General features: G+C 47.0%; 2 protein-coding genes across 3 annotated transcripts in view; one reads left to right on the plus strand and one right to left on the minus strand.

Annotated features, from left to right (window-relative positions):
- SETD3 (SET domain containing 3, actin histidine methyltransferase) overlaps nt 1-4,154 on the minus strand; it is a 79,781-nt gene extending 75,627 nt beyond the window's left edge. Inside the window, exon 1 of the mRNA XM_030319940.1 lies at nt 4,049-4,154. The gene's annotated coding sequence lies outside the window, so the exon portion shown is untranslated. The remainder of the gene's footprint in view (nt 1-4,048) is intronic.
- A 539-nt stretch (nt 4,155-4,693) lies between these two features.
- CCNK (cyclin K) overlaps nt 4,694-27,307 on the plus strand; it is a 29,212-nt gene continuing 6,598 nt past the window's right edge. Inside the window, exons 1-10 of one of the 2 annotated variants that reach the window (XM_030319942.1) lie at nt 4,694-4,781; nt 12,542-12,717; nt 16,428-16,676; nt 17,128-17,209; nt 18,734-18,865; nt 23,731-23,836; nt 24,537-24,594; nt 25,316-25,485; nt 25,808-26,079; nt 26,673-26,706. In XM_030319942.1, the coding sequence (XP_030175802.1) occupies nt 16,480-16,676; nt 17,128-17,209; nt 18,734-18,865; nt 23,731-23,836; nt 24,537-24,594; nt 25,316-25,485; nt 25,808-26,079; nt 26,673-26,706 (1,051 nt within the window). In that variant the 5' untranslated portion in view covers nt 4,694-4,781; nt 12,542-12,717; nt 16,428-16,479. The remainder of the gene's footprint in view (nt 4,782-12,541; nt 12,718-16,427; nt 16,677-17,127; nt 17,210-18,733; nt 18,866-23,730; nt 23,837-24,536; nt 24,595-25,315; nt 25,486-25,807; nt 26,080-26,672; nt 26,707-27,307) is intronic. The other variant, XM_030319941.1, reaches the window with a different exon arrangement.

Here is a 27,307-nt window from a genome sequence, read left to right on the forward strand (position 1 = left end):
AACGTGACTGTCTTCATCATGACTGCATCATTTGGGCACTTACTTTATCAGAAACTGAGGGAGGCATTTCACACAATAGAAAGAGAATCATACCCACTTTACAGATGAGAAAGTTGAAATTGAGAGAGGTTAAGAAACTCCACACAAGATGAAGACTCAGTTGGTAGCACAGCCTCACCAGCACACCCTGGTGGCAAACTTTACTGACACTCAATAGTGTTTCACGGATTCAGCTCAAAACCAACCCACTTGCGAAGGCTTGGAAGGCTGGTCATCGCCTCCAAAGTTCAAAATAACAGTATTCCCTTACAGTAGCAAAACGTACCACGTAAAGGCTTTACCTCTTCGGCCTTTTTCAGGTAGAGAGCCGTTTTGCTAGCCTTGTCCAAACAAATGGGAGTCGCCTCAGCTTCAATGGGAAACTTCCAAATAAGCCTCTGCCCAGTCCCGCGTATCCCACATTGATCTCTGCAATGCCACACTCATGTCGAGAAACTGCAGAAACCACTTAGAAACATGTAGCAGTGCTAAGCCATTACAATCAACACACGGAAAACTTCGTTAATCATTAGCCAATATGGCAAAAGCAACTTTAATGGGTATTTTTCAACCCGAACCCTTCCTTTCTTTTAACTGTGCTCGCTGGAAAATTATTGATAGTGAAGAGTCAGGCCTGTTTACTGAGACTGAAAGCTTTAAATCACTCAGTCATGTGACTGTTTGCACCTTGCTAAATCCTAACGAATTGTGTCCTAAAAATGTGAAGAGTGAAACTCAGGATCGTAGATAGGTGATGAGCCTAAAACACAGCACGTTTATTAAGAGTTCTATGTAGACACCCTGATTACATTCTCTGGACAATGCTTTAGTCCTTCTAGAAAAGAGTGAAAGCATTTCTTCCTGTTCTCTTTTCCCCTGCCCGCCCTCCACACATCCCCACCACTGAAGCTAACGCACGTAGCAGGTTATGATCTCACTCGGCTTGGTAATCAGCATCACTCAGATTCTTCTCAAAATCTTAACTTCAGGGTCGGGCTCGTCTTCCACGGTCAGCCAAAAGTGTTTGGGCTTGTCTTGATTACTAATTAACTTCTACTTAAAAAGTACTAGAATAAGAAAGAACTTCAAAGTCTTAACTTTGGTATTTGACTTTCATAATCATTTAGAATCATTTTTCTTCCACTCAAATTTATTTCAGTTGCAAACTGTCAATACTTGGGCTCGTACCTCTTGATTTACACCTGTTCCTTTCTAAAACCTAGAGGAAATAAGAGTCTACACAGCTAATCTCTGGCTTGAGTTATTGGATGAATTTAACAACAAAAGTAGGACTTCTAATCTGGCCGATTCCGCTAACTAAGCTTTCTTTACATAATACTATCATTATGTTAAATAGGACTCGCAACGAACTGATATCCAAGATAAACATGTCTACGACCGCAGCGAGAGAAAAAGGATGCACAGCAAATCAAAATGTTCGTCAACGATAAGATGGGCCCAAATATAACGTGAGCAATTTGAGAAAACAACTGGCCACAGGCGACTTGCAAAGCGACCTAAGAATAAAGACATATTCACTGCTCTGTTAAAAAATGTTGAGTGCCACAATAGTAAGTGACTCCGGTTCCTCTAACGGGGGAACAAGATCATGGCTCCATTCCCAGGACTTAGGTACAAAGAGCGGAGACGCACTGGAAGCTCTTCCTCCCCACCCCCGACAGAAGCACCATGAACTAGCCAGCAAATCAGTCTCTATGGGAAAAAACAAAAAACAAAAAACAAAAAAAAAAACCTGCCAGTGAAAGATAGTCCTCAAACTACACACACAAAAAAGATCCACTGTCATTAGCTGTGTTTCTAAAAGTTACTTCAGACTTGAGATAAGAAAAAAAAGGAGACTATGTGATTCAAACATTTAAGGAACTGGAAAGCCTCAAAGTGAACCGACAGCCAGTAAAAAAAAAAAAAAAAGAAGAATCCAGAGTAAGTCTCAGCTAGCAGGTAAGGTTTCTGCTCCCAGAGGCCTGCTCACATTCCACAGGCCACAAACTGTGCACCTGGTTTTACCGAATTCTGTAACTGCCCACTAAACCCTTCCACTACCAGCAGGCCTTGGTTGTACTCAGGTTGGCACTTTCCTCCAGCTGTCACCCGTCAGGCCCTTCTAGACGCGAAAGCATCAAGTTTTAAGGAGGCTGTCGTGAGCGCTCCTAACAAAACAGTTTTCCGGTGGTTGAACTTAAGAAGGGAAAAATGTTTCAGCACAACCTTTACGTTTTCCTCCTTTTCCAGCGGCTCTTCAAGCAAAGATTTAACCATTTAAAATGTGGCCTAAATGCTTGCCATAGGGAAGAGAAGATCAGTGAAGTGTTACTTTCTTACTGACAATCTTACTGCACTCTCACTAACAGAACTGAACAGAAACTTTCATTTCCACCGGGGAAAATGTTTCAATCTTCAAGTCCAACATCAATGCCACTGCCAGGAACAAAAGCACCAAGAGAGGTCAGCAAACTGAGGAAGAGAAGGAAAGCAGCAACCATTTTACCCTCTCAGGATGGAGTAGCATTTCAGACGTTAGCTTACAATTTTGAATAGGCTGAAAGGAGGGCAGGCAGGAAGGGGCAGCAGAAGGCTAAAAACTGAGGTTTGGAATTCCAATAAAGAGGTTGTTCTGTATTTGAGAACTTGGCTTTGCAAACTCCTTTCTGGGGCCAGAGAAAAACACTCCTCCTTAAATTGTTGGAACCTGACCAGAATATCAATCACAGCAGCCCCTGGGACTAATTTGGTAAAAGGCGGGATTGCACACACAGTAGCCTGCATAGGCACAATTTATCATGGTTCAAGCCAGTCTTGCCAAACTTTAACAGTGGAAAGCTGCTTTTATTTTGCTATATTCTTGAGTTAAATGCATTCACTTAAGATGGTAAGAAAAACCTCTCTAAGATTATTACTGGCTATTTCCATTTTGAAATACCAGCGGGGTCAACTGAGAAGAAACACAGGGAAGGGAGAGGTATCGTTTATACACGATAAAATTCACTTTTCAGTGGCCGGTTCTACGAGTTGGGACAAACGCATATAGCTGTGGAACCAACACCCACAATCACGCTAGGAGCAGGTTCATCGCTGAACAGTGAACTCGGAAGGTCTTGGAAGCAAAAGTCACCTGTCAACAGACTTTAAAAGTACTTTCGCTTTTGAAATGACACGTCCCTCATCTGGAATCGCCAAGCAACACCCTGCAAGCGATCCTACACGTGCGGCTACGCGGCGGGGGCGAGGCCGCGCGGCGAGTGGCGCCCGCTACCCGGCGGCTCCCGTGCCCCGACGACAAGCGGGGCGAAGGCGGAGTCGCGGCGCCCGGCCGGAGCCGAGAGGAGGAAGAGTTTAAGGGCCGGAATGACAAACTCCAAAGCACCGAATTCTTCTCCCTAGTAGGGCGCCGAGCGTGTGGACCACGGCCAGGGCGCGTGGGAAGACAGATGACCTATTTTCAACGCCTGTTTTTATAGCTGGAAAGTGAGAGAGAGAAGCAGGGGCTGGTCCCCGGGCGCACCTGACGTTTGGGGAGCGGAACACAGAAGCCACACAGCCTTCACCCGGGCGGCGGCGGGGAGGGAAGGAAGGAAGGAAGGAAGGAAGGGAGCGCGGGCCGGCCGCACGCACAGCCCAGCCGCCCAGCGCGAGCCGGAGCCGCCCGGGCCCCACCCGGCGGGCGCCCAGCGACCGGCGCTCCCTGCACCTGCCGCTGCCTCCGGGCCGGCCGGACGCCCCCGAGGGGCTGCGGGCCGGGGAGGGGGGACAGAGGCCGAACGGCGCCCCCACCCCCGACCCGCCGGGGCCCCGCATCCGGCCTTCCCGCCTGGCCCTAGGGGCGCACACCGCCGCCCGCACCTCGGGCGCCGGCCGACCGGCGGGGCGCGCGCAGAACCTGGGCCGAGGGGCGCCGGCCGGGGCGGGAGACGTCCTCACCGCGCTCGGGGGCGGCGGCGAGAGTCTGCCCGCGAGCCGCGCGCGCCGGGGGACCGCCGCCCGCACTCACCTGCCCGCTTGCCCCTTCGCGCAGCGGCGGCGGCGCCACACTCGGGCCCGGACCCACCGTCCGCCTCAACCAAGCCCCAGGCGGCGGCGGCGGCGGCGGCGGCGGCCGGACGGGAGGGGCGGGACGGCGGCCTGAGACGGCCCCGCCGCCGCGGCCCAACCCGGCTCCGCCCGCCCCCGGGCCCCGCCCCCGGGCCGCCGCCACCGCCGCCCATTGGCCCGCGGCTCCGACGCACGGGGGGCGCCCGTCAGCCAATCAGAAGAAAGTAGAGCTCTCCCAAGACGAAAGTGTCGCCAGTCTCTTCCCGGCCCCTCCCCACGGGTCAGCCGTCGCTGCGGGCAGGAGGAGGAGCCAGCCCGGGGGCGTTCTATTTCGGCAGTCCCGCCCCCCCCGGGGCGAGAGGGAATTCGGGAGCAACCGAACGTGCTAACGGAACTTGGACGCGGGAGGCGGGGCCCGAGGCGCCCGTTCTCCAATCAGCGCCTGGCGTGGGCGCAGCCCAGCCAATTGTGGCGCCGAAGCTGGCGGGGCCGAGGCCGTTCTGGCCCGCAGGCCCAATGGCTGGAGAGGAGGCCGTGCAGTACGGTTAGGGGTGGCTGGGAGGGGCCGCGCCCGGTCGCTGGTTTTTCGTCGCGGACGCAGCGAGATGACGTCGCTTCCCCGACATTCCACGTCCAAGATGGCCGCGGTTGGCGAGGAGAGACGTCGCTAAGGGGCTTGCCTGAGGCGAGAGGTGAGTGACCGACGGACCGCCGCTCACCTCCACTTCCCTGGAGGTCGGAGTAGGGTATGGCCATTTATCTCCGGCCATTGGCGGAGTCTCTTTTTCGGGATTCCGCCTCGCTCCGCTATCCCTGGTGCAAATCGAAGTTAGCGGGCGACGGCGGGGCTGCGGGTTGGGCTTCGAGAGAGTGTATGAGACACAGGAACGGGGCAGGGAGGCCGACGCGGACCCTAAAACAGACAGCAGCCCTCGAAGTGAGGGGCGGCTAGGATTCGGGGACTTTCTAGCAGATGGGGAGAAGGGGCGGGGGGGGGGCGCGTGCTCTTAAACGCGCGCGCAGCCTCTGAGCCGCACAATCGCAGTGTACCTATATCTTCCCAGTTTATTTCGCAGTGTTCTGGTCCCTGTCGAGGTTAGGCCTGAACTTACTCTACGTCTGAGGTACTCCGACTTTGGAGTCTGAAGAACCACGTAACAGGGTGGGACTAGAAATAAGGAAAAGGAACTTCCGCGATTAGGTTCGTTCTTGCCGAGACGTCGTCTTTACCGATCCTCTTCTGGACTGTTTGGTTTTGTTATTAAAGCAGTTGTTCTTAAGAAAATTGAGGCGTAAGTCTGAGGTTGTCTGAAAGTACTTGGACTGTTACCAGCACCGAGCACGGTTGGTAACGCTCCCTAAACTTGGACTGCCAGTTAAACCGAGCTTTCGCGAAATCATCTGACGTTAGGCGCGACTTCTGAGAGCAGTTACTTGAGGGTGATCTCTTGTGGTTTTAAAGTAAACTTGATAGTGATTATGTATCTCGTTCTAAATCGCTCTTTAGATGTATCTAGTATGGTGCCTTTCATTTGTAGGCGCTCATTAAGGGTTTGTTTGAATGATGTTGCTAGAATGAAAACTCCATGAGGGGCTTTGTATCCTCAGCACCTAGAACACTGGGTGACGTATTGTAAGCTTTCTAGATTGTTGAATGAAGAATGGATGGATGATGGTAGTAATGGTGGTATTGGTAGACATTTTGGTTAAGATCGTTAGCGGCTTTAGATTGCTTGCTTGTTACATAATCTTGACGGTAAATGTAAGAGTTATCCAGGATTATTTTATTTTATTCACAGTAACCACTCTTAGTGTCTAATTTTCAGGGTTTTTTTTTTTTTCCTTTTGTCTCATTGTATTGTAATGCATCATTCAACCTTATTTGTTGATTCTTGCATAAAACATAATGGGTGTTTCGTTTTGAAAATGTAGTTTGCACCAACAAGCAATAAGGAAACATTCTAATTACTAAGGAGGTCCTTACATTTTCAATGCCACTTCTGAAATTGAATGTCGTAAAGAAAAAAATGGTTTTAGCCTACTTTACCTAGGGAGATAATGTTTGAAAGCAGTGAGTTCGCTGAAGAAGAAAAATGGTTTGTTTGCTGCCTCTAAGAATTGGGTGAGGACCAACAAAATGAAAAGGAAGTTCAAGGTAATGGAGGAGATCATAAAGAACTTCAAATTGGATTAAATTCATTTCATATCTTTAGGGTCAGATAAATGATATACCGGCATACTTGCAGGTAAAATTGTAAAACCACTGTTCATAGCTTTTGAGGAATCTGAAAACAACAGTTAATGGTGTAAGACTGGAATCTGGTAAATATCTCAGATTTTGCAGAGAGCAGTTAGGTTGATGGCTCTTGGATGCTAGAACTTGTTACTCTATTTTAAAGCCTTGGTTTTGTTTTTTGTTTTTAATTTTTAAATGTTTTTATTCATTTTTGAGAGACAGATACAGAGTGCAAACAGGGGAGGGGCAGAGAGAGAGGGAGACACAGAATCCGAAGCAGCTCCAGACTCTGAGCTGTCAGCACGGAGCCTGACGCGGGGCTCGAACCCACAAACCACAAGATCATGATCTGAGCTGAAGTCGGACACTTAACCAGCTGAGCCACTCTGGTGCCCTGTGTTCTAGAGCCTTGTTGGGAGAGCAGAAAGAGTTTGTGAGTACTTGGGAAAGGAGAGCTCATTCCCTCAAACTTGCAGAGTTTCAACTAAAAAAAAGCCAGCCCGATGGCATACGTCTAATTACTTGTCCCTCGAAGTTTGCTACCTTGGTGGTGAATGAGGGATTGCTAGGCATGGGTCCATTTAGGTTTCCTGAGGACACTGAATGTATCTCTCTTCCTGTCCTAGTAGACACAAGAGACACATGTACACTGGCTAAGGTCTGCTTGGGTGGATTTATGTCCGTTGAAATTACCAAACCCCAAATGATTAATGGGTTGATGTCAGCCCGAAGACAGGTGTTTAGAGATGAGCTATAGGGCTCTGGTCTTGCCCCTACTCTGGTTAGCACCTTTTTTTTTTATTGCCAACTTTAAATACATGAGGCATACTCCTCACATTAATAAATGTACTCAAAACCTGTAGCTATAAAGAATTCTTAAAGGTTGAAACAATAGGTCAAAATTAACAAGATGTAAATTTGCCAGGTCAAATCTACAAAAGCTCATTATGCATATTTGAGACGAGGAAGACCAGATTTGGGGGGAAAAAAGGTGGGGGGGGTGGATTGTAGGATGTAATGTTCCATTTGTGGAAGCAAAGTGTAGAATCTTCCCCAGATTGAGGGAAAGCGATATTTTCATCTAACGACAAATTGTGGCTCTGCCATTTACGACCTTTGTGAATTAGGCAAGCTGTTTCATGTCTCTTTGGTTCTGGTGTCTCCACAATAAATTGTGAGAATAAGAAAATATAGCTTGCAGGCATGCTGTGTCTCAATGGACACACAATGGACATGTTGCTGAGTATTGGTAATCTCCCTTCCCCCACTTGCTATGAAGATCGTGTAAACAGTGTTTTCCATTTTGGTTGCTAATGTTTAGGGGTTATCTTGAAACACTAAAAACCATGTTGAGAAAATAGAGATGTTTGTTTACCCTGGAGAAGAGAAGGGAATGGGAAAATTGTCTTCACATTTGAGAGGCAATCAGTAGATAAGGGAAAGGTAAGGATTCAGAGAGTTGTTGAAAGGCGGAAAAGTCAACGTTAAGACTAATACAAAAATAAAAGTGAACACCAGTTAGTGATACCCAGCAATGCCATAGGTAAACTATTAATGTTTTGTAATACTAATTTGTAAACTATTAATGTTCATTAATGAAAGTGGCCAAATGAAGGTTAGTGACTAAGTATTACTTATTTAGAGGGAATTTCTGTACTAGGTGAGAAAATTGAGTAATGACCTTCACTATTGCTTCCAACATGTAGTTGTCCAAATTCTAAACTTGAAAATGCATTTCTTCTTTCATCATTTAAAATGCTATATCTAAAGCACATTCCTGGAAGATGTTGCTGAAAAGCTTTGACATGCCGCTTGTTTATTGAGAGATTTTTACTTGTGGTGCTCGTAACCCTGAGCCATTTTCACAGTAATCATGAGCTGCTAATGAGAAAACCTGTAACTTTAGGGTCTTGTGAAAAAATCAATAAAGGGTAATAGGAACAGGGGTGTAGAACTGAGGTATGGACTTTTTCAGGGGAGTGAGGACTGTTTTGATTCTATTTATGTACATTTATTTTCACTTTCGTGTATTGTTTATTTGGCCCCGGAGTCTAAAGGCTCTCTCGCTCTCTCTCTCTCTCTCTCTCTCTCTCTCTCTCTCTCTGTCAAAAATAAATAAACATTTTACAAAAAATAAAAAGGGGGGGTGCCTGGGTTGGTTGAGCGTCCAACTTCAGCTCAGGTCATGATCTCATGGTCCATGAGTTCAAGCCCTGTGTCGGGCTCTGTGCTGACAGCTCAGAGCCTGGAGCCTGCTTCGGATTCTGTCTCTCTCGCTCTCGCTCTCTCTCTCTCTCTCTCTGTCTGTCTCAAAAAAAAAAACATGAAAAATAATAATCTAAAGGCACTATGCTGGATTATTAGCATGGGGTTTGGCCCCTGGCAGCAAGGTAAAGCAGGCAGAGTATATCTGTGGTTTAATAAAACCATGTAGGGAGCTTGTTTTCCACTCCTGTGTCCCCCCCCCCACTGGGTCCCGTCCCTTTTCCTCACTCCTCCCCTTTCCTCTCAGCACAGGCCTTCATACTCTATGGGGATGGGGTAGCATTTATTTCCTCCCCCTTAAGTGACTTTTTTTTCATTATCTTCCTCAAACTTTTCCTTCCCTCCTGTTTCAGAGAAAGAGCTTCCTCCCTGAGGTTAACTTTTTTACTATGCGTTTTATTATCCCTTGGCCATTTAACCCCTAGTGGCTTGTTCAGCCTCCTCTAGTGGCTCCTTCCCTTCTTGCCTCAGACATCTTTCACTCTCCTCTCCGCTGAGAAAACAAGACCCCTGTTTCATAGCCTGTTCATTCCTTTCACAGTCTCCCTTCTGCCCCACCTCACTTGTGCAAAGGTTCTGCTATTTACGTACGTGTGTTTCTGCTTTACAGAGACAGTTCACATACCACACAGATCACCCATTTAAAATAGTGTACAAGCCAGCAGTCTTCAGTACGGAGTTGTGCAAACATTCCTATAGTCAACTTTCAGTGACTCTAAGAACTCCCCACCAAAGTAACCTTTCCTTAATTCTTTGTTCTTTAAATTTTCTTCAGTGTTTGTCACTGTTAACTGCCACATCTGTCTCACAGCCCGTGTCCTTTGGTTTCTCTTGCAGTTGAAGTTACAAGTTTCCCACCTCTTGGACCATCCCTTCCCTTTCTTTCCTTTGGAGATTTTTCTGCTTTCTCAAGTTCAGTCTCCAGACCTCTTTTTTCACTTTCCATCCCTCCGCCTGCCACCATGACTTTAGTTGTCAGTTCTATTTGGAGGAATCCCAGATAGATATGTTCTTCCAGACTTCAGTCCTGTTTCTAGGTCTGATAGGTATTTCCATACAGATGTTTTGTGGGTTCTTCAAACCTAATATTTTTGGAACCCAAATTCTCCCTGCCCCAGGCCCCACCATCGAAACTACCTCCTTCCCCATTTTTCTTTTCAGTGTTACCCTCTCTGTCAGGCAAACAAGCTTGAAATCATCTCTTGCCTTTATTTATTTATTCGCATCACAGCCCAATGTGGTTCTTGCTTCTTGTCTCAGCATCATCTTGAGGGAGGGGGACAAGCCCTCATCAGGCAGTACTTGAACAGCTACTTTAGTCTCCTAACTTGGTCATCTCCAAACAGCCCCTGCCTCATTCTCTGCCCCCTTACCATGCCTTCTTGTTTTTCATGGCACTTGCCACTCCCTGATAAATAATAACATATTTGTTTCTCTTTGTCTCTGCCGCTACGACATGAGCTTCCTAGAACGTAAGTTTCAGGTAGGGCAAAGACCTTGCATCTCCGTTCCTGCTGTGTCATTGAGGCCTGGCTCATAGTAAATACGCAGCAAATATTTGAATGAGTAACTACATGCAGAACTGTTGGGTCGATATATCTTAAAGTAGATGTTCCCAGCTAGTGTGCTGTGAATACATTACAGAGATTTTGAGATGATGATTCCTCAACCATTTGGCCAGTTGCTTTCTGCTCCACAAGAATGTGCATGGATGTTTGTTACTATTATTAATAATGAAAAACTGGAAATATCTCAAATGTCCGTTCACAGTAGAGTGGATAAGTAAATTATGTTTTATTCATAGAGCACTGTACAACAGAGTTTCTCAACTTCAACACCGTCAACATTTTGGAACAGTTACTTCCTTGTGGAGAGTCGTTCTGCACCTTGTGGATGTTCGGCAACATTCCTGGCCTCTACCCACTAGATGCCCAGCAGCAGCTCCCTAGTTATGATAGCCCAAAATGTCTGTAGACATTGCAAAGTGTTCCTGAGGGACAAATTCGCCCCTGGTGGAAAACCGGTGCTATACGGTAATGAGAATGAACGGGTACTGCTCTGTGCAGCAAGGATGAACCCCACAGACATAATGTGGAGCAGAAGAAAGCCATTGTGAAAGAGTGGCATTCTACCATTCCAGGGCCCTTCAGAACCCTGCGAGACTCGTTGCTGGGACTAGAGGTCAAGATAGCAGTTACCTCTGGGGGAATCGTGGTTACAAGAGGAAAGAGAGAGTCCGGGACGCCTGTAGAATTCTGTTTCACAGCTGGGTGGTGTCACGAAAGCATGTTCACTTTGTGAAAATTATTAGTAAACCATGCAGTTAAAGTTAGCGTGCTTTCCTTTTTGTGTGCTGTAACGCACTTACACGTCGTGTTAATTTGTAAAATCACTACTCATACATAAGCAAGCGTTCTTTGGCTGCTGAGAGAGACTGACCCAGAGGGAATAAGGGAGACCTGGTCAAATAAGTGGTCTTACTTGAGTTTCCCCCACATTTTATAAAGTGAAAGAAGGGTACGAGGACTACTTGTTTATCTGTGGCCTAGACTGGACACATGTTAACATTTTACCACTTTACTATGTGAACCTATGTTTTAGATAAGCCATTTGAAAAAAGTTGCAGACATGATACTTTACCCGGAAGTACTTCATTCAGCCTGAGAATAGTGTATGTAATCACAGTATCATCACTGTTACCCCTAAGAAAATTAATAGGCCCTAATAGCCTCTAGTATAGAGGCCATATTAAAATTTCTCTAATTGTTCGAAATTTCTTTTATAGTTTTTTTTGTTTTTGTTTTTGTTTTATGAGGATCCAGTCAAGATTCATACATTAGTTTGAGCATTATGCCTCTGTAGTCTTTTGAAATCTGGGACAGTTCCTCCCATCTTCTGTATTTTTCATGACATGGACTTCCTTGAAGAGATCAGGTCAGTTGTCTGGTGGAGGGTCACATTTCTGGATGTGACTAAAAGTTTCCTTGTGCCATTTGACTTGTTCTTCTACTCCCAGTATTTACTGTAAAGTGGAAGTTAGGTTTAAAGTCTCGGTTGAATTTAGCTTTTTAGAGGGAAGAGTACTACATAGGTGGTTGATACTTCTTTGTATTGCATCATATCAGGAGGCCACATAATAGCAGGGTTTCACCCTATTAGTGATGCCAGGATTGATTGCTTTTGTTAAGGTAAAGGTACTTTTCTTCCACATTAATTAATACCAGTGCTAGCAAAGTAGACTTTGCTATATATATACATAAATTATGGACTCATGGATTGTTCATTCACTCTTTTACAGTCATTGTTATTTTTCTTTTTAATATTCAGATTCCCTGAATTTGTCCAGTGAGAGTCCACACTGGCTCCTGTGTCTTTTTAGAAGCTTCCATTACTCTTAGCATATCTCAGGCAGACCCCTATCCCAGACTGGAAAGGAAAAAGGAGACCTGTTTTTTTTTTTTTTTTTTTTTTTTTTTTTTTGTAGAGGGTAACTAAGATTTGGACACTGATGTGTTGCTGACTATAGGAATGTCGTTGCTCCTAGATACTTGCGGTGGACAGAGCTGGGATGTATGTGTATACATATTTTAACCATGATTTTTGTATTTTCCATTAAAATTTAACATTACAGGTTTTCCTTAACCTTTGATCTTATGCATATGTTTACTTTGAACTGAAAATCTTGATTCCTAACGACATCAACATTTATATCTCTTTGCTTTATCCTACGGTACACATACACAAATGGGTTGACAGTGAACAATAGTAATGCCAGTACCAACGAAGTATTACTGAAGAAGTTTAAGATTTCCTTGCAGTTCTTTTGTGCTTAGAATATATTTCACTCAGGATGGAACGAGATCGGGAATTACTTGTAATAGTTTTCCGTGTTTCATGTTTGGTATACACTGGGTTTATTCTGAGTTTTAGGGTTTGCTTTTTTCTTTTTAGTGTTAAATATTTACATGATTCAGAAGTCAGAGTTGCAGAAGGACTCGCGAGCCAACCCAAAAGAGCCACTTCCAATGGCTATATCTGGAATAGTTTGGGCAACGAAGTAAATGACGGTACTATTGGCTTATGATTCAAAGAATGAAACAAATACCGATGAGTCCATACTAATATAAGTAAGTGATTGAATAAATACATGAATGAGGGTGAAGAAACAGATCTTTCTTACAAAAGAACAACTAATGTTGAAGAAAGGAAGGAAGGAAATAGAAAGTCACCATTAGAACACCACAGTAATCGGGTCGCCTGGGTGGCTCAGTCGGTTGAGAATCTGACTTCGGCTCAGGTCATGATCTCACGAACTCACGAACTCACGAGCCCCGCGCTGGGCTCTGTGCTGACAGCTCAGCGCCTGAAGCCTCCTTCCCATTCTGTGTCTCCTTCTCTCTCTGCCCTCCCCCTCTCGTGTTCTGTCTCTCTCTCTCTCTCTCTCAAAAATGTTGAAAAAAATTTTTTTTTACAATAAAGAACACCACAAGAATTGTTACAGGCAAGATCCTCAGATGAATGCTAAAATTAATGGGCGAAACTTGAAGGAGAAAAGGGGGTAATTTGCTTAGTATTTTGCATTGCAAAATATTTTCCCCAAAATGCTCACTAATTACTGTGGTAGTTAGAACATCTGTCCTCACATTCATTGATACTTCTCCTTCCAGGAGGTGTAGCTTAATTCCCTGCCCTTGAGGGTAGGCTAGGCCTTGTGATTCATTTCTAAGGAATAGAAAATGGAAAGGAAAAAATAGTAACTTACAGTGAGAAACCTGGCAAGACCCCATCTTAACCAAGTGGTCATGGTTAATATGGACAGTAGGTTCTGATATCTGATGTGGTGCGATGAGATGAGAAGGGCATTTCACCTCTGTGGCATTCTTCCCCAAAACTCCAGTCTGTTCTTGGGGAAACATTAGACAAACCTAAATCAGAGACATTTCATTCTGCCTGGTACTCTTTAAAACTGGCAAGCTCATGAAAAAACCAGGAAACGCTGAGAAACTGTTACTAGAAGATACTAAGGAAATAAGGCCCCTAAATGCAGTGTCGCATCCTGGATTAGATCCAGAACAGAAAAGGGATTTTTGGAGAAACTCAAAATTTGAGTCAAGGCTGTAGTTCAGTTGTACCAAAATTAACGTCTTCATTTTCGTAAACATACCATGGTTGTATAAGACGTTAACATTGGCGGAAGCAGAGTGAAGGGTATATGAGAATTCCCTCCTGCCTTTACAACTCTTCTGTAAATCTGCAATTATTTTCAAATAAAAGGCTTCTTAAGTCAAAGCTGTGGGGGTGATTGGGTGGCTCAGTTAATTGAGCATTGACTCTTGATTTTGGCTCAGGTTATGATCTCATGGTTCTTGAGATCTACTTGGGATTCTCTCTCTCCCTCTCTTTGTCTCTCTGCCTCTCCCCTGCTCACGTTCTCTCTTCCTCTCTCTCTCTCTCAAAATAAAAACACATTTAAAAAAAAGTCGAAGCTGTGTAAAAAGAGATCCCCGAAGTATTGCTCCCATTCCTGTCCCTTCCATTCTCTTCTTCCCTGTTCCCTATTGGTAACCTTTTTATTATTATTATTATTATTAGTTTAAAAAACAAATTCAGATGTCTATTATTTCTCCTCTTACACGGATACCAACGTACCACGTACACTATCCTGCATCCAACTGATCCTGGAACTGTCTCCTTACCAGGACTTAAAGGGTTTTTTTAGTCTTTTTTTAATACCAGCATGGTAAACCATTAGTGTTCATGTTAGCCATATTTTCTTCAGCCGGTGCCCCATTGAGGGACATTTGGGTTGTTCACAGTTTTTGCTATTATAAGTGACATTTTCATGAATAATCTTGTGGATACGCTGTTTCATACTTGTAATGGTATTTTCAGAGTAGTTTCTCTGAAGTGGGATTACTAAGTAAAACAGCAAATGCATATGTAATTTTGTTAGATATTGCCAAATTCCCCTCTGTGAGAGTTGTTCCATTTTGTATTCCCACCAGCACTATATGAGATCGCCTGCTTCTCCCTGGCCTTGCCAACAGAGGATATAGTCACACTTTTAGAGTTTCTGCCAGCCGAGAGTTGAGAAATGTATCCCAGTATGACATCCAACTCTGAACTCTTCATATTTACTGAGCATCTGATTGTGCACTTTCCATGTTTACTTAGGCTTTAGGTAACTGACCTCCCCAATCTCCAGTCATCGCCCAGTTCTGTCACACACACAATTACAAATCAGTTGAAGAAGATTACTTTTTTCCTGGTACTTAATTTCTTCCTGGTGGAGGAAAGATCCATTTGTAGGGCTTCCAGGTGCGAGGAGGAGGAGGGGTGCATTCAGCCCTGCCAAATCCCCTTTCCCACTAGAAATGAGGCAGCACACAGAAAAGGTTAGGCTTCCAGATTCACTGATGCCTCTGGCCCGGAACTGAGCTAGTGAACCGCTCTTTCCTTGCCGACAAGACCCACCTGCTTCTAGCTGCCTCTTTAAAATACTTCTGCGACCTATTTGAGAATTGCTCTTCTCTGATGAGTTTACAGACGGTTTACATATTCCAGTGGCCTCCAGATGAGAGTCCTTGTTTTCTGTTTTCTTTGCTCAACATGATGCTTTTAGAAAACCTCTTTATTCTGAATGAAAAAGAAGAGGATGATGGGGTGCCTGGGTGGCTCAGTTGGTTAAGCATCCGACTTCGGCTCAGGTCATGATCTCACGGTCCTGCTTCAGATTCTGTGTCTCCTCTCTGTGCCCCTCCCCTGCTCGCCCTCTGTCTCTCTCTTTCTCGGAAATAAAAAATTAAACACTAAAAAAAAATTTAAAAAAAGGAAAAGAAGAGGATGAGAAAGATTTGTTTTTAATGTTCATTTATTTTTGAGAGAGAAACAGTGAGTGGGGGAGGAGCAGAGACACAAGGAGACACGCAATCCAAAGCAGGCTCCAGGCTCCAAGCTGTCAGCACAGAGCCCGACACAGGGCTCAAACTCACGAGCCATGAGATCATGACCTGAGCTGAAGTCGGAAGCTTAACCGATGGAGCCGGCCAGGCGCCCCTTGAACATCTTAAAGGAACTTCTTTCTTCCCTTGTGGACCACCTCCTTCTACCCACAGCCCCAGAATCACTGCACCCAGACATCTGATTTTTATTGCTCAGTTCAGTGACTTGTGCAGATTTGTATTCAGCCAATCTGGTGGCTCTTCTAAGTGAAATGAAGTAAACTGAAAAAGGGAAATTCTGATTGGGTGCTGAGTGGAAGAGATGGATAATTTTGGAGCATAAATCTTTTTAGGGGGTTAAGACAGGCCTGGATTTTACTAAAGAACGGAATCTAGACCAGCATGAAGGGATTGAGTCTACTGAAGAAAGGCATCAAGGAAAGTGAGACGGAAATGCCCTTCCTTTTCAGCTGCTATGAAATTTGGGATTTATTATACCATGGGTCACTTATGTGTTAAATTGGCTTTGGGGCTGAGTCTGAGCTTGTAATGGTCAATCAGTAGTGTTGCTTCTCTGGGAAATTTTTTTAAAGTTTGTTTATTTATTTACTTTGAGAGGGGAGGGGCAGAGAGAGAGGGAGAGAGAAGCCCAAGCAGACTCCGAGCACTGTAAACATGGAGCCTGACATGGGGCTTGATCTCACAAACCGTGATACCATGACCTGAACTGAAATCAAGAGTCAGACGCTTAACTGACTGAGCCACCCAGGTGCCCCTCTGGGAAATTTTGATCCAAAATCAAATATAATCAGTGATTGCACACTGTCTTTGATGATCCGGATTGTTTGGTGTGGAGTATTCCTTTCCAACTTCGCTGCTCCTTCTCTTTCTCTTAGGATTCTAACATTTTCAGAAAATCTTTTGGAAAGAACAAGTCTACTTCAATAAATGAAGGAGAATAAAGAAAACTCAAGCCCTTCAGTAACCTCAGCAAACCTGGACCACACAAAACCATGTTGGTACTGGGATAAGAAAGACTTGGCTCATACACCCTCGCAGCTCGAAGGACTCGATCCAGCCACTGAAGCCCGGTACCGCCGAGAGGGGGCTCGGTTCATCTTTGATGTGGGCACACGTTTGGGACTGTATCCTAAGTCTCCTTGGAATCTGTTATAGATAGGCTCCCCGCCTGGATGCTAAAAACAAAATAGGTAGCACTGTGTCCGTGCTGAAATGGCTCTTAAGTATTTCTATTTAAATTTTTTCTGACTAACTTGGCTCCTCAGGGGTTTTCTGTTTCCTGTTTATCCTTTAAACGTGTAGACTCAGCCATTGGGTGAGTGGCCACCAGGAGGCATGCCCGGTGGTCACCGTTGAGGTGTACCTAGAGGTTGGGGAAGCCCTGCCTTGTTAGAAGTAGGAACTTCAACTTGCTGACGTCAACTTGTCAGAGTCCTGAAACCCTGAGATCCCCATGCTTTGCCACCAGAGTGTTTAACGCTGATTTTGCTGTTATTGTTTGCCTTTATGTTTCCACATTTAACTAAGAGCATAACTTCCAAAAATTCTTGGTCAAGTCCTTAACCAGATCAACAGACACTATGATACCCTGGCAACTGGAATAATTTATTTTCATCGCTTCTATATGTTTCATTCCTTCAAGCAATTCCCAAGATATGTAAGTGTTTGAATTTTATTATAATTCGCTAACACACACGTTACTCTTTTCACACAGTTTAGTGGACTGTTTATAGTCTCTTTTTATTCTGTTTTCCAGAAAGTATTTATTTCCGTGTAGTACGTGGCGTCCATAAATAATGAAGTTTGAACTTTTATTTTTTCCAACTAACTATATTTAAATCCTATTTAAGTCAGGGTGGACCACGATCGTATTGCACTTTGTGTGGACTTTACTTCCTTCTCACATTTCACAAGATGAATTTGGGCTTCTAAGGAAGACCCCAAAAAAGGGCAAGATGGAAGAGAAGTTCTTTATGCCGTATCACTCACTCTTTAGCTACTCCTTAAACATGCAGAGTCCGACAGGAAACCTGCCGTGAGTAGCCAGGATAGGTGGTATGACATGTGCAAAACACACGGTCCATAGTAAAGCCGTAGGAGAGGTGAGGAAGGAGGGCTGGAGCATCCAAAGGAGTGCTTAATTACATCTTAGAGGGCTCAGGGAAGACGCCAGGGAGGAGTTGCCAGCAGTTAGTTAAGCCTTGACTGGAAGTAGGGCTTAGAGGTGCTGAGATGGGACGGAGCAGTTGGTCCAACAGGAACTGGCATGAGTGGAGACACCGGGCAGCGTACTATTCTGTGTAGCCCGGCCAGGGAGGTCCGTGTGGCAGGAAGGGAATGGCGGGGCCCAGGGTGGAAAGGTAAGCTGTATCGGACCATAGTGAGCCTTGGGCTTCGGCCCAGGGAAATCTGACTTCAGTAGGCAGACTGAAGTTGTGGAAGGGTTTTTATGAGGAAGATGACAAAAGAGTTACTAGGAAATTAACGTGTTGGGGATCCTTCCTCTTGCTCAGGTTTTCCCCAGGTTTGTACACATGTCTTCCTCACTAGTCTGTAAAGCTCTAGAGGAAGGAGCCTGTGGCAGAGTCAGCTTTGTGCCTGGCACAGCATCTGACACCTGCCGTGCTCGGGGTCCCGTGGAGGAGGGGCACGGGGGGGGGGGCGTGGGAGGTGGGGGCTGGCGCAGGCAGAGAATAGCCGGAGGCCAAGCTGTGAGAGCGCTGCAGTGGGGTAGGGACTGCATGTGGATCCAGGCGGCTGGGCAGGGAGAGAGCGTGGGCGGTGGTATATAGATGGATTCCACGGGAAATGTGTTTAATTGTGCTCTTTTTCTGCAGCAAAGCTCACTGTTCCGGGAGCCATTATCTTTAAGACTGCAATGTAAAAAGAAAGTTTGTTCCTATGATTCTTTTCCTTTCTGGCATCTATTTTGTTTACATGCCATTTTCTTTGGAAAATTCAATTTGAAATAACTGACGAAGCCAAATTGCGAGTGGGTGTGTGTACGTATACAAAATTTCCTTCAAGCTCTTTGAGCGTCAGAGTATTTGTGAACGAGTAAAAGGAAGAGAGGAAGATAGGAGAATAAGGGGACCGGGTTATTGCGAAGGCCAGAACTCCTTGCTGCTTTCTCCTGTGAGCTTTGTTAACAGTATCTCAAGAGCTCTTACCTCCCTTGCAGGTGACAGGAGCTTGTTGTCTCTTTCTGGCTGGGAAAGTAGAAGAAACGCCAAAAAAATGTAAGGATATCATCAAAACGGCTCGTAGTTTATTAAACGATGTACAATTTGGCCAGTTTGGAGACGACCCAAAGGTAAGAATCTTAACTTCCTGCCTTCAGATCTTGGTTCCTCGTGGTAGTGTTGTGGTAAGGTTCCTCGTGTGGCCCCCGTAGCTGCCAGTCCCTCCCCCCCGCCCCCGAGACCTGAGAGGGCTTTGTGCAGAAGGTCCTCCTTCTCGCCTCTGTCAGAGAGGAGGGAAGATGAAACGGCCTGCGCGTAGGGAGCACCTGCTGGCGCGCACGCCTCACCCTGAGGACCTGGAGGCAGCGGCACACGGGACGTGAGCAGAAACCCGCTTGCTCCCGTTAGCGCTCCCGGACCCGGACGCAGCTCAGCCTCGTCGGCCCGGCCGTGACCGGAGGGCCGCGTCTCCAGCCAGCTCCCGAATAGGCGGAAAGCACAGGCGATAGACGGACGTGTGCCCGTGTCTGCTTACGCTGTGTGTCTTTCCGCTTCCCGAGATGTTGGGAAGTATTAACATGGGCAGCTATTTTCGGACACCCAGAGGTTGCTGTTGGACCCGCCGTCCGTTCTGGCCCTTCCCCACAATCCCTGCCTCTGTCAGGAGACGGTATTGGAACAGTTGTAGAGCTGCTTTTAGTATGTTTATTATGTTCGAAAAAGATCACTCTCGGAGCCCCGTAGTGGCTTTCCTCCACCCCTGACTCCTGTCAGGCTCCCCCCACCCCATTGTAACCCTGATGGCACCTGTTCGCTGTGCTTCACAACACTTAGTGCAACTGCCGATTGGATTTTTTTTTTAATCTATTTGTTGAGAGAGAGAGAGGGAGGGAGAGAGAGAACTCTGAGAAGCCTCTGCTCTGTCAGCACGGAGTCCGACACGGGGCTCAACGTAATGAACCGTGATTCGTGACCTGCGCTGAAGTCGAGTTGGACATCTAACCAGCTGAGCCACCCAGGCGCCCAAAGGTGGTTGGATTTTAATCAGATAATCGCACAGAAGAACTCTCCTCCGCTGTAAGATCGCTGACAGCAGAGACCATGTCATCTGTTGTGCCAGGTGCCTGGTACAGTGGCTGGACAGAATAGGCACCCAGTAGATACCTGTCAGAGAAATGACAAGCTCCAGAGCACAGGTAAAGCCAGTCTCACCAGGATGAGGAACTGGGCACCATTCAGTCTTACTTTTCCTCACTAGCTGCTGTCGCCCGCCACACAGTTACCCTCTGTCTACCAATGAGTATTTTTGTTGGTGTTTGTAAAATGTGTTCATTTTCCTTACTGCTTTGAGGAGTTAACAGGCCCAGAATGCTTTTGCATATATTGTAGTTGTGATTAATACTAATAGTTTGTAAGTACTGTCAACATGGGTAACTGTCCCTTGAAATGATTTATAAACCTGTTCACCTGTTTATAAGAATGTGCATCTATTAGGAATTCTTACTAACAACGATCAAAAGGGAATTTAAGGGGCGCCTGTGTGGCTCAGTCGGTTGAGCGGCCGACTTCGGCTCAGGTCACGATCTCACGGTCCGTGAGTTCGAGCCCCGTGTCGGGCTCTGTGCTGACAGCTCAGATTCTGGGTCTCCCTCTCTCTGACCCTCCCCTGTTCATGCTCTGTCTCTCCCTGTCTCAAAAATAAATAAAACGTTAAAAAAAAATTTTTTTTTAAAAAGGGAATTTAATAGAAGTAATGTAGTTACGTTACTACATTACCTGTGGGTATCGGATTCTTACAGAGTAGGAGACAGTTGTAGGAACACGTTGTGGGCATGTGGCAGCACCTTGGCGTGTGTTACCCTAGGGTGCCTTTGGGGAAGTGCCCTTTTACCTCCAGCTTCTACCCGCTCTACCTTCAGATCAGGAAACGAGACTTGATCAGGCACGGTGAGGTAGGAGTTCTGCAGCTTCATTGCCCCAGAAGAGAGGAAGAGGGAAATGGTCACGCTATCCATAGGAGGCGAAGGGGCTTTGAAACCCGCCCCCATGAGGAGGAGAAGGGGCTTTGACCTTCACCCGCCTCTCCTTTCTATCATGTGCGGTCTTCCCAGAGATGATCTGGGGGTGCAGGAGCCAGAGGAAAGCACCCCGCCTCTGGGAGTAGTGAAGACATTGTAGACACGACCCCCTCTCCAGAGAGGAGAGCAGGGCCGTTCGTTGGAGGGAGGTGTCATAAGCAGGAAAAAGAAGGTCACGAATCACGTGGGACTTTTCTACCTTAATTAGCTTGGCTTCAACCGTCTGGTTTCCCCCATTGTATTAATTTCTCACGTGTTCAACAAATATTTGTTCCAGCCACCGTGTTAGGCACTAGACCCAAAACAGGTGGCAAAGTAGACGTGGCCTTTTCTATTCTCGTGGATTTTATATTGAGTTGGGATAGATTTTAATCAAATAATTCTATGACCAGCTGATTATGAGCTGTGACGAATACTATAAAAAAGTCACTTAAAGTCGAGATGAGGGCGTTCAACCTGGGAACCTGGACAAGTCCCCCAGACAAGTGTTACGGGGCTGAAGGAAGGTTCCCTGAGGAACGATGTTTCCACACAGACCTGTAATTACCCCATTACTTGAATGTTTGAAACGCAAAAGGAGGCCAGGCCGCAGGCTATCCTGTAATACCAAATGGGCCACGGCCTCAAAACCTGTAGGTGCACTTGGTGAAAGGCTGTTGCTAAATTCAGAAGACACGAGGAAATTTCTGGGAAGCAGGTGGTAACAAAACCAGGCAAAAACACCAGCATCAGCAGGATGTCTCCAATTGTGGGAAAGTTTCGGAGTTTGTAGAAAGCTTTCCTCAGAGAATGCTTGCGGCGCTAGGGTAGACGAACCTTAGTCCTGCCACGCCGTTTGGAATAACTAACCGTGAGAGAATGGTCTGCGTTGTCTGAGGGGAGGCCATACCTCAGCGCAAAAGCCAGCCCCCCCCCCCCCCCCGCCGTCTGCTCTTTCTGGGGTTGATGGGCTCGTGCGCCTGTTGGTGGGATCTGAGCCCCGTGGCAAGCCCTCCCTGTGTGAACGAGTGACCCTCTGCCCCTCTGCCGGCACAGACCGCCCTGGCCGCGGTGCACGCTGTCTGAAAGTGCTGTGCAGCCAGGCTGTGCAGAAGCGCCTGTCTGTGGGGGCGCCTGGGTGTCTCCGTGGTCCAGTGTCCGACTTGGGCTCAGGTCACGATCTCACGCTTGGTGAGTTCGAGCCCCGCATCGGGCTGTCAGTGCAGAGCCTGCTTGGGATTTGCTGTCCCCTTCTCTCTGCCTCTTCCTGCTCATTCTCTGTCTCTCTCTCTCTCTCTCTCTCTCTCTCTCTCGATAGTAAACATTAAAAAAAAAAAAACTTTTGGGGCGCCTGGGTGGCGCAGTCGGTTAAGCGTCCGACTTCAGCCAGGTCAAGATCTCGTGGTCCGTGAGTTCGAGCGCCGCGTCAGGCTCTGGGCTGATGGCTCGGAGCCTGGAGCCTGTTTCCGATTCTGTGTCTCCCTCTCTCTCTGCCCCTCGCCCGTTCATGCTCTGTCTCTCTCTGTCCCAAAAATAAATAAACGTTGAAAAAAAAATTAAAAAAAAAAAAACTTTTTAAAAAATTGCCTGTCTATGGACGTTGACTGGTTTGAGAGCACAGTGAGGGGCGCCTGGGTGGCGCAGTCGGTTAAGCGTCCGACTTCAGCCAGGTCACGATCTCGCGGTCCGGGAGTTCGAGCCCCGCGTCGGGCTCTGGGCTGATGGCTCAGAGCCTGGAGCCTGTTTCCGACTCTGTGTCTCCCTCTCTCTCTGCCCCTCCCCCGTTCATGCTCTGTCTCTCTCTGTCCCAAAAATAAATAAACGTTGAAAAAAAAAATTAAAAAAAAAAAAAAAAGTTCACGACCAGAAGCACAGTAGAGGCGCCACCATCAGGGACATTTCCACAGCGAGTGATTTCGATGCTCGTGTGCTTCCCGTGCTGTGTGTGAAGCTACTTTCCTACTTGAGTTGTGCCGGTCAAGGCCAGGCAGGCAGGCTCCGTTCGTGTGGAGCCTGGAAGGACCATGTCCTCAAGGGCCAGCGCCCCACGTCGACCTGCAGGTGCTGCCCCTCAGGCTCCACGAAAAGCCCACGTAAGGAGCAGAGTCCTTGAGACTGAAGAAAAAGTGTCCCGTGGAAACAAAGTAAAATGGAAATTATACTTAAAAACGAGACATACAAAAACAAGAACAAGAGGACTCGTGATTGAACTACTCTCCCAGCTGTTCGTCCCTTGGATCCTGGGACAGAAATAGACAATCAGATCAGTGAACGGGAACGCTGGTGTGTGTGGATAGGTCAGAATGTGGTTTAGTGACAGGAAATGAGGGTTTATGCTGTAGATGACGGTGGGACAGCTTATTTCAGGCAGATGATAGATTCACACACGTGCTTTATACGGATATGCCTGTCGAGCAGGTACAGAGTTTGAATCGGCCATCGTCGTCCTCGCTTATTTGCTTGACGTTTTCAGTGGAAATTCCCGAAGGATTGTGGCTTTGTTGATGGAGGTCTGGAAAGAAGCTACAGTTAGATAAATTACCCAGAAAGCAAAGGTCCGTTTTGTAAAGGGGTGGCTCATGTATCGAGAGAAATGACGTATCTGGGGTGCCGGGCCGGCTCAGGGGAGCCTGCAACTCTTGATCTCGGGGTTGTAAGTTCGAGCCCCCACACCGGGTGTGGAGCCTACTTACGTTTCTAAGAATGTGTATTTTGTTGCCACTGTTTCTAAAAACGCAATCGGATTGGTTCGTCTCCCCCCCTTTTAGTTCTTTTCAGAGCTCCTCCTCGTCTCTGAACAAAGTGAAAGCCCGGGGGGGGGGGGGGGGGGGGAGAGGAGGAAGAGAGCTTGGAGAGAGTAAATGGGAAAGCCCACTATCTAACGGGGCTTCAGACCTGTGGTGGAGATCATTTTCTGACGTTCGTTATTTTATTTTTAGGAAGAAGTGATGGTTCTGGAGAGAATCCTGCTCCAGACCATAAAGTTCGATTTACAGGTAGAACATCCGTACCAGTTCCTCCTCAAGTATGCAAAGCAACTCAAAGGTAAGGAGGCAAGGTTCTTTCACAGGACTTTTCGTTGGAGAGCAAGCCTTTGTAACGATTTGATGGCCTTGGGATTACGCTTCTCAAAAGAGGAGAACAGAAGAAAGGGTTCAGCGTGTGAGCGTGCCCAGCGCATAGCGTGCCCAGATGGTCCAGTATTGCAGCTGTGACTACCACTTCCCGTCAGGTTTAGACAGATTCTACCACCAAGTCGGCAAGTGATAGGCAGGAAAATGAGTCAGATTTTTTTCTTTTCTTTTCTTTTTTCTTTCTGAGAGCGAGAGAGAACACACACGCGTGAGCTAGGGAGAGGAGGTAGAGGGAGAGAGGTTCCATGCTCAGTGTGGAGCCCATCGTGGGGCTCGATCCCGTGACCCCAAAATCATGACCTGAGCCAAAATCAGAGTCAGATCCTTGAATGACTGAGCCACCCAGGCACCCTGAGTCAGCATTTTTTAACAGCCTGGTAGAATCCGCCTTGGAGCAGGCTTCCCATGGACGGTGGTTGAGCACAGGTCTCGTGGGAAGAGAACACAGGTGGGACTCAGACCCACCCGTTTGCCCTCGGTTCCCAGGCGGTGGCTCTTCGCGTGTGTCGGGATGGTGCAGAGCACACAGCGTGGGCTTGAAGTAAGTGATTTTTCTGCACTCTTTTATTATTATTGTCACTTCTGATTGGCTTTTTTCTTCCCATTTCTAGGTGATAAAAATAAAATTCAAAAGTTGGTTCAAATGGCCTGGACATTTGTAAATGACAGGTGCGTGTGTTCAAGTGTTGATCTGATTGTAGTTTTAAAAATAGGCGGGGACTTAATGGGTCATTGAATCCAGACTCCGTATTTTGTATCTCGGACTCTGACTCACCCAGCTCGAGAGCCAGCTGATGGCAGAGATGGGGCTGACGTCCAGGAAGTCTGCTTCCCGGCAGAGGGATGCCTGGCTGTGTCTCAGTGTAAGAAGTTAAAGGGCATCTCCAGTTTGAAACATAGTCCAAAACAATACGCTGGACAATTTTGACAGCTAAATGCTTAGAACCCATTTGGTTCTGCACAAACATACTTCCTTATAACGGTCCTAGAGCCTTGCTGTACTTAGAACCCGGGACCTAATGACGTGCAGCGTGGGGACAGAAGGCCTGTGTGTGGAGCTGCTGTCACTTGAAAACACAGTACAGTGGCTCGAATTACAGCAGTTTGAAGAACATGAGCTACGTTCATTTGTATCTCATGACATAACTAATTTTTGAATGTGCTGTCGTTCCGATTCTAAACCAAGGAACAGATTAGTAACTGTGGTTAAAGTAAACTTACTTTGGTGCCTTTGGCAGACTTAAAACTTGCTTCTTTTATTTCTAATTCCTTATCTGGTCATTTAGGGAATGTTAAGCAAACTGACATTTAGATGTGGCATCTGATCTCCATGCATTGGGTAACATAGCTTTGCTCCAAGTCACGTCACCCCTTTTTCTCGTTGAACTAGTCTCTGCACGACCTTGTCACTGCAGTGGGAACCAGAGATCATAGCAGTGGCAGTGATGTATCTCGCAGGACGTTTGTGCAAATTTGAAATACAGGAATGGACCTCCAAACCCATGTACAGGCGATGGTGGGAGCAGTTTGTGCAGGATGTCCCTGTGGACGTTCTGGAAGGTACTGCTGGCATGCTGGGCTTTCCCAAGAGTGTTCCAAGTTCAGGTCACTCTTCCCTGTAAACCTGGAGTCCCAAGAATGGACTTTCCCGCACACATAAACGTAAACCATTCTTCAGAAGCATCTTTAATCCAGCTCTCTAATAGTGTCCGCTCTGAGCAAGCCGTGCGCAACAGAGTTTGGGTAAATTGCACGTACGATCCCTGTTCACGGGTCCCTGTAGGGGAATCATAGCTGAAAGGGAGCGGGGCTGGTCTTTTCCTAGGCACGTTTTACTTAAAGTATCAATTTGTGATAAATGTAATTGTTGCCTGTCGTTCAGACATCTGCCACCAGATCCTGGATCTTTACTCACAAGGAAAACAACAGATGCCTCATCACACGCCCCACCAGCTGCAGCAGCCCCCGTCTCTCCAGTCCACACCACAAGTGCCACAGGTGCCACCACCCCAGCCGTCTCAAGGCTCCGACCCGCCCCAGCCGCAGCAGAAGGACTCGCAGCCGCCGGCGCCGCAGCCCCCGCCGCAGCCGGCCCCGCAGCCCAAGAAGCCGTCCCCACAGCCTAGTCCTCCCCGCCCAGCGAAGCGGGCTGTGGTGAGTGGGCCGCCTCTGGCGGGGGGGGGGGGGGAGGCACAGTCCCTCGTCTGAGGACTCACACGGGGTGCCGAGCAGGGGAACACCTGGCCTCGCCGTGGGACAAGCGTCCGCGGAGAGCCTCAGAACTACCGTGGTCACAGGAGGGGGGCCCCGAGAGCTGGGAGGGCTCCGTCCTCCTCCTCCAGCCGCCGCTGCCCAAGTCTCCGGCCTCTCTGGCTTTTTTGTGTTTGGTGCTTTGAGTGGCGCGGGGTGTTTGTGAGTTTCTCCCCACGGCAGCAAGCTGGCCGGTGGAGGAAACCCATGTGGGATAAACGCGTGTTGGCCAACACCGCTCATTGAATGCAGGCCACCGTGTCAGAGGGCCTGAACCTTAGTGTCATCAAGGACCCACTATTGAAAATCCACAGTGGTCCTCATGTCTGACCTGGGAGAGGGAAAGAGGAGGGGGCAGAGATGGTCTGTTAGGTTCCCAGTATGCCCTGAGCTAGGAGCTGTGTCTTGTCGCCCGGACTCGTTAGTTCCTGGATAATCCGTTTTTCTCACTACACCCGGGGTCTCGGTTAACGATTACGTATTTTCTTTTGTAACAGGTTGTTTCTCCCAAAGAAGAGAACAAAGCCGCAGGTAAGTTCCTGTTCTAAGGGTTTTTTTTTTTTTTAACTTTGTATCAAAACTTTAAATTCTTGGTCAACACTGTTTCCACAAGATCTAGCTTGGTCTTAGAATTTAACCTTATATCCCGCCAAAAACTTGACCCTGCCTGCCAGAAAGAGTGCCCTGAGTGTGTATTTTTAGATCATATTCTGACAACGGTTACCAAAAAACATTAGCGGCGGTGAAAGTGTACTCACTAACACATACACAAATGTGATCACGAACATAGGACAAGGGTTACGGCAATGTTCCTTTCTAGAGGTTTAGTTAAGCCCACCACAGTAGACTGTGGGGAGAATTCCCACCCTCAACCCCAAGTAGCAGAGGGTGATGGGCAGACAGGGTGGCAGTGATGGGCAGTGCTGTTGTCCAGAGAACCACCATATATCCTGACCCCTCTCGCTGATGTGGGCCGGACTCCTCCAAACACTGTTTGGGTTTTGTTTGGGTTTTTTTTTGTAGAGCCCAAAGTTGGTTAATTTGTTTCTTTATTGGAAACAAATGTAAAGTGTGAATGAAATCTGAGAGACTGGGGGGGCCTAGGTGACTCAGTTAAGCGTCTGACTCTTGA

This window comes from Lynx canadensis, chromosome B3 (genome assembly GCF_007474595.2).
Source record: "Lynx canadensis isolate LIC74 chromosome B3, mLynCan4.pri.v2, whole genome shotgun sequence".
NCBI lineage: Eukaryota > Metazoa > Chordata > Mammalia > Carnivora > Felidae > Lynx > Lynx canadensis.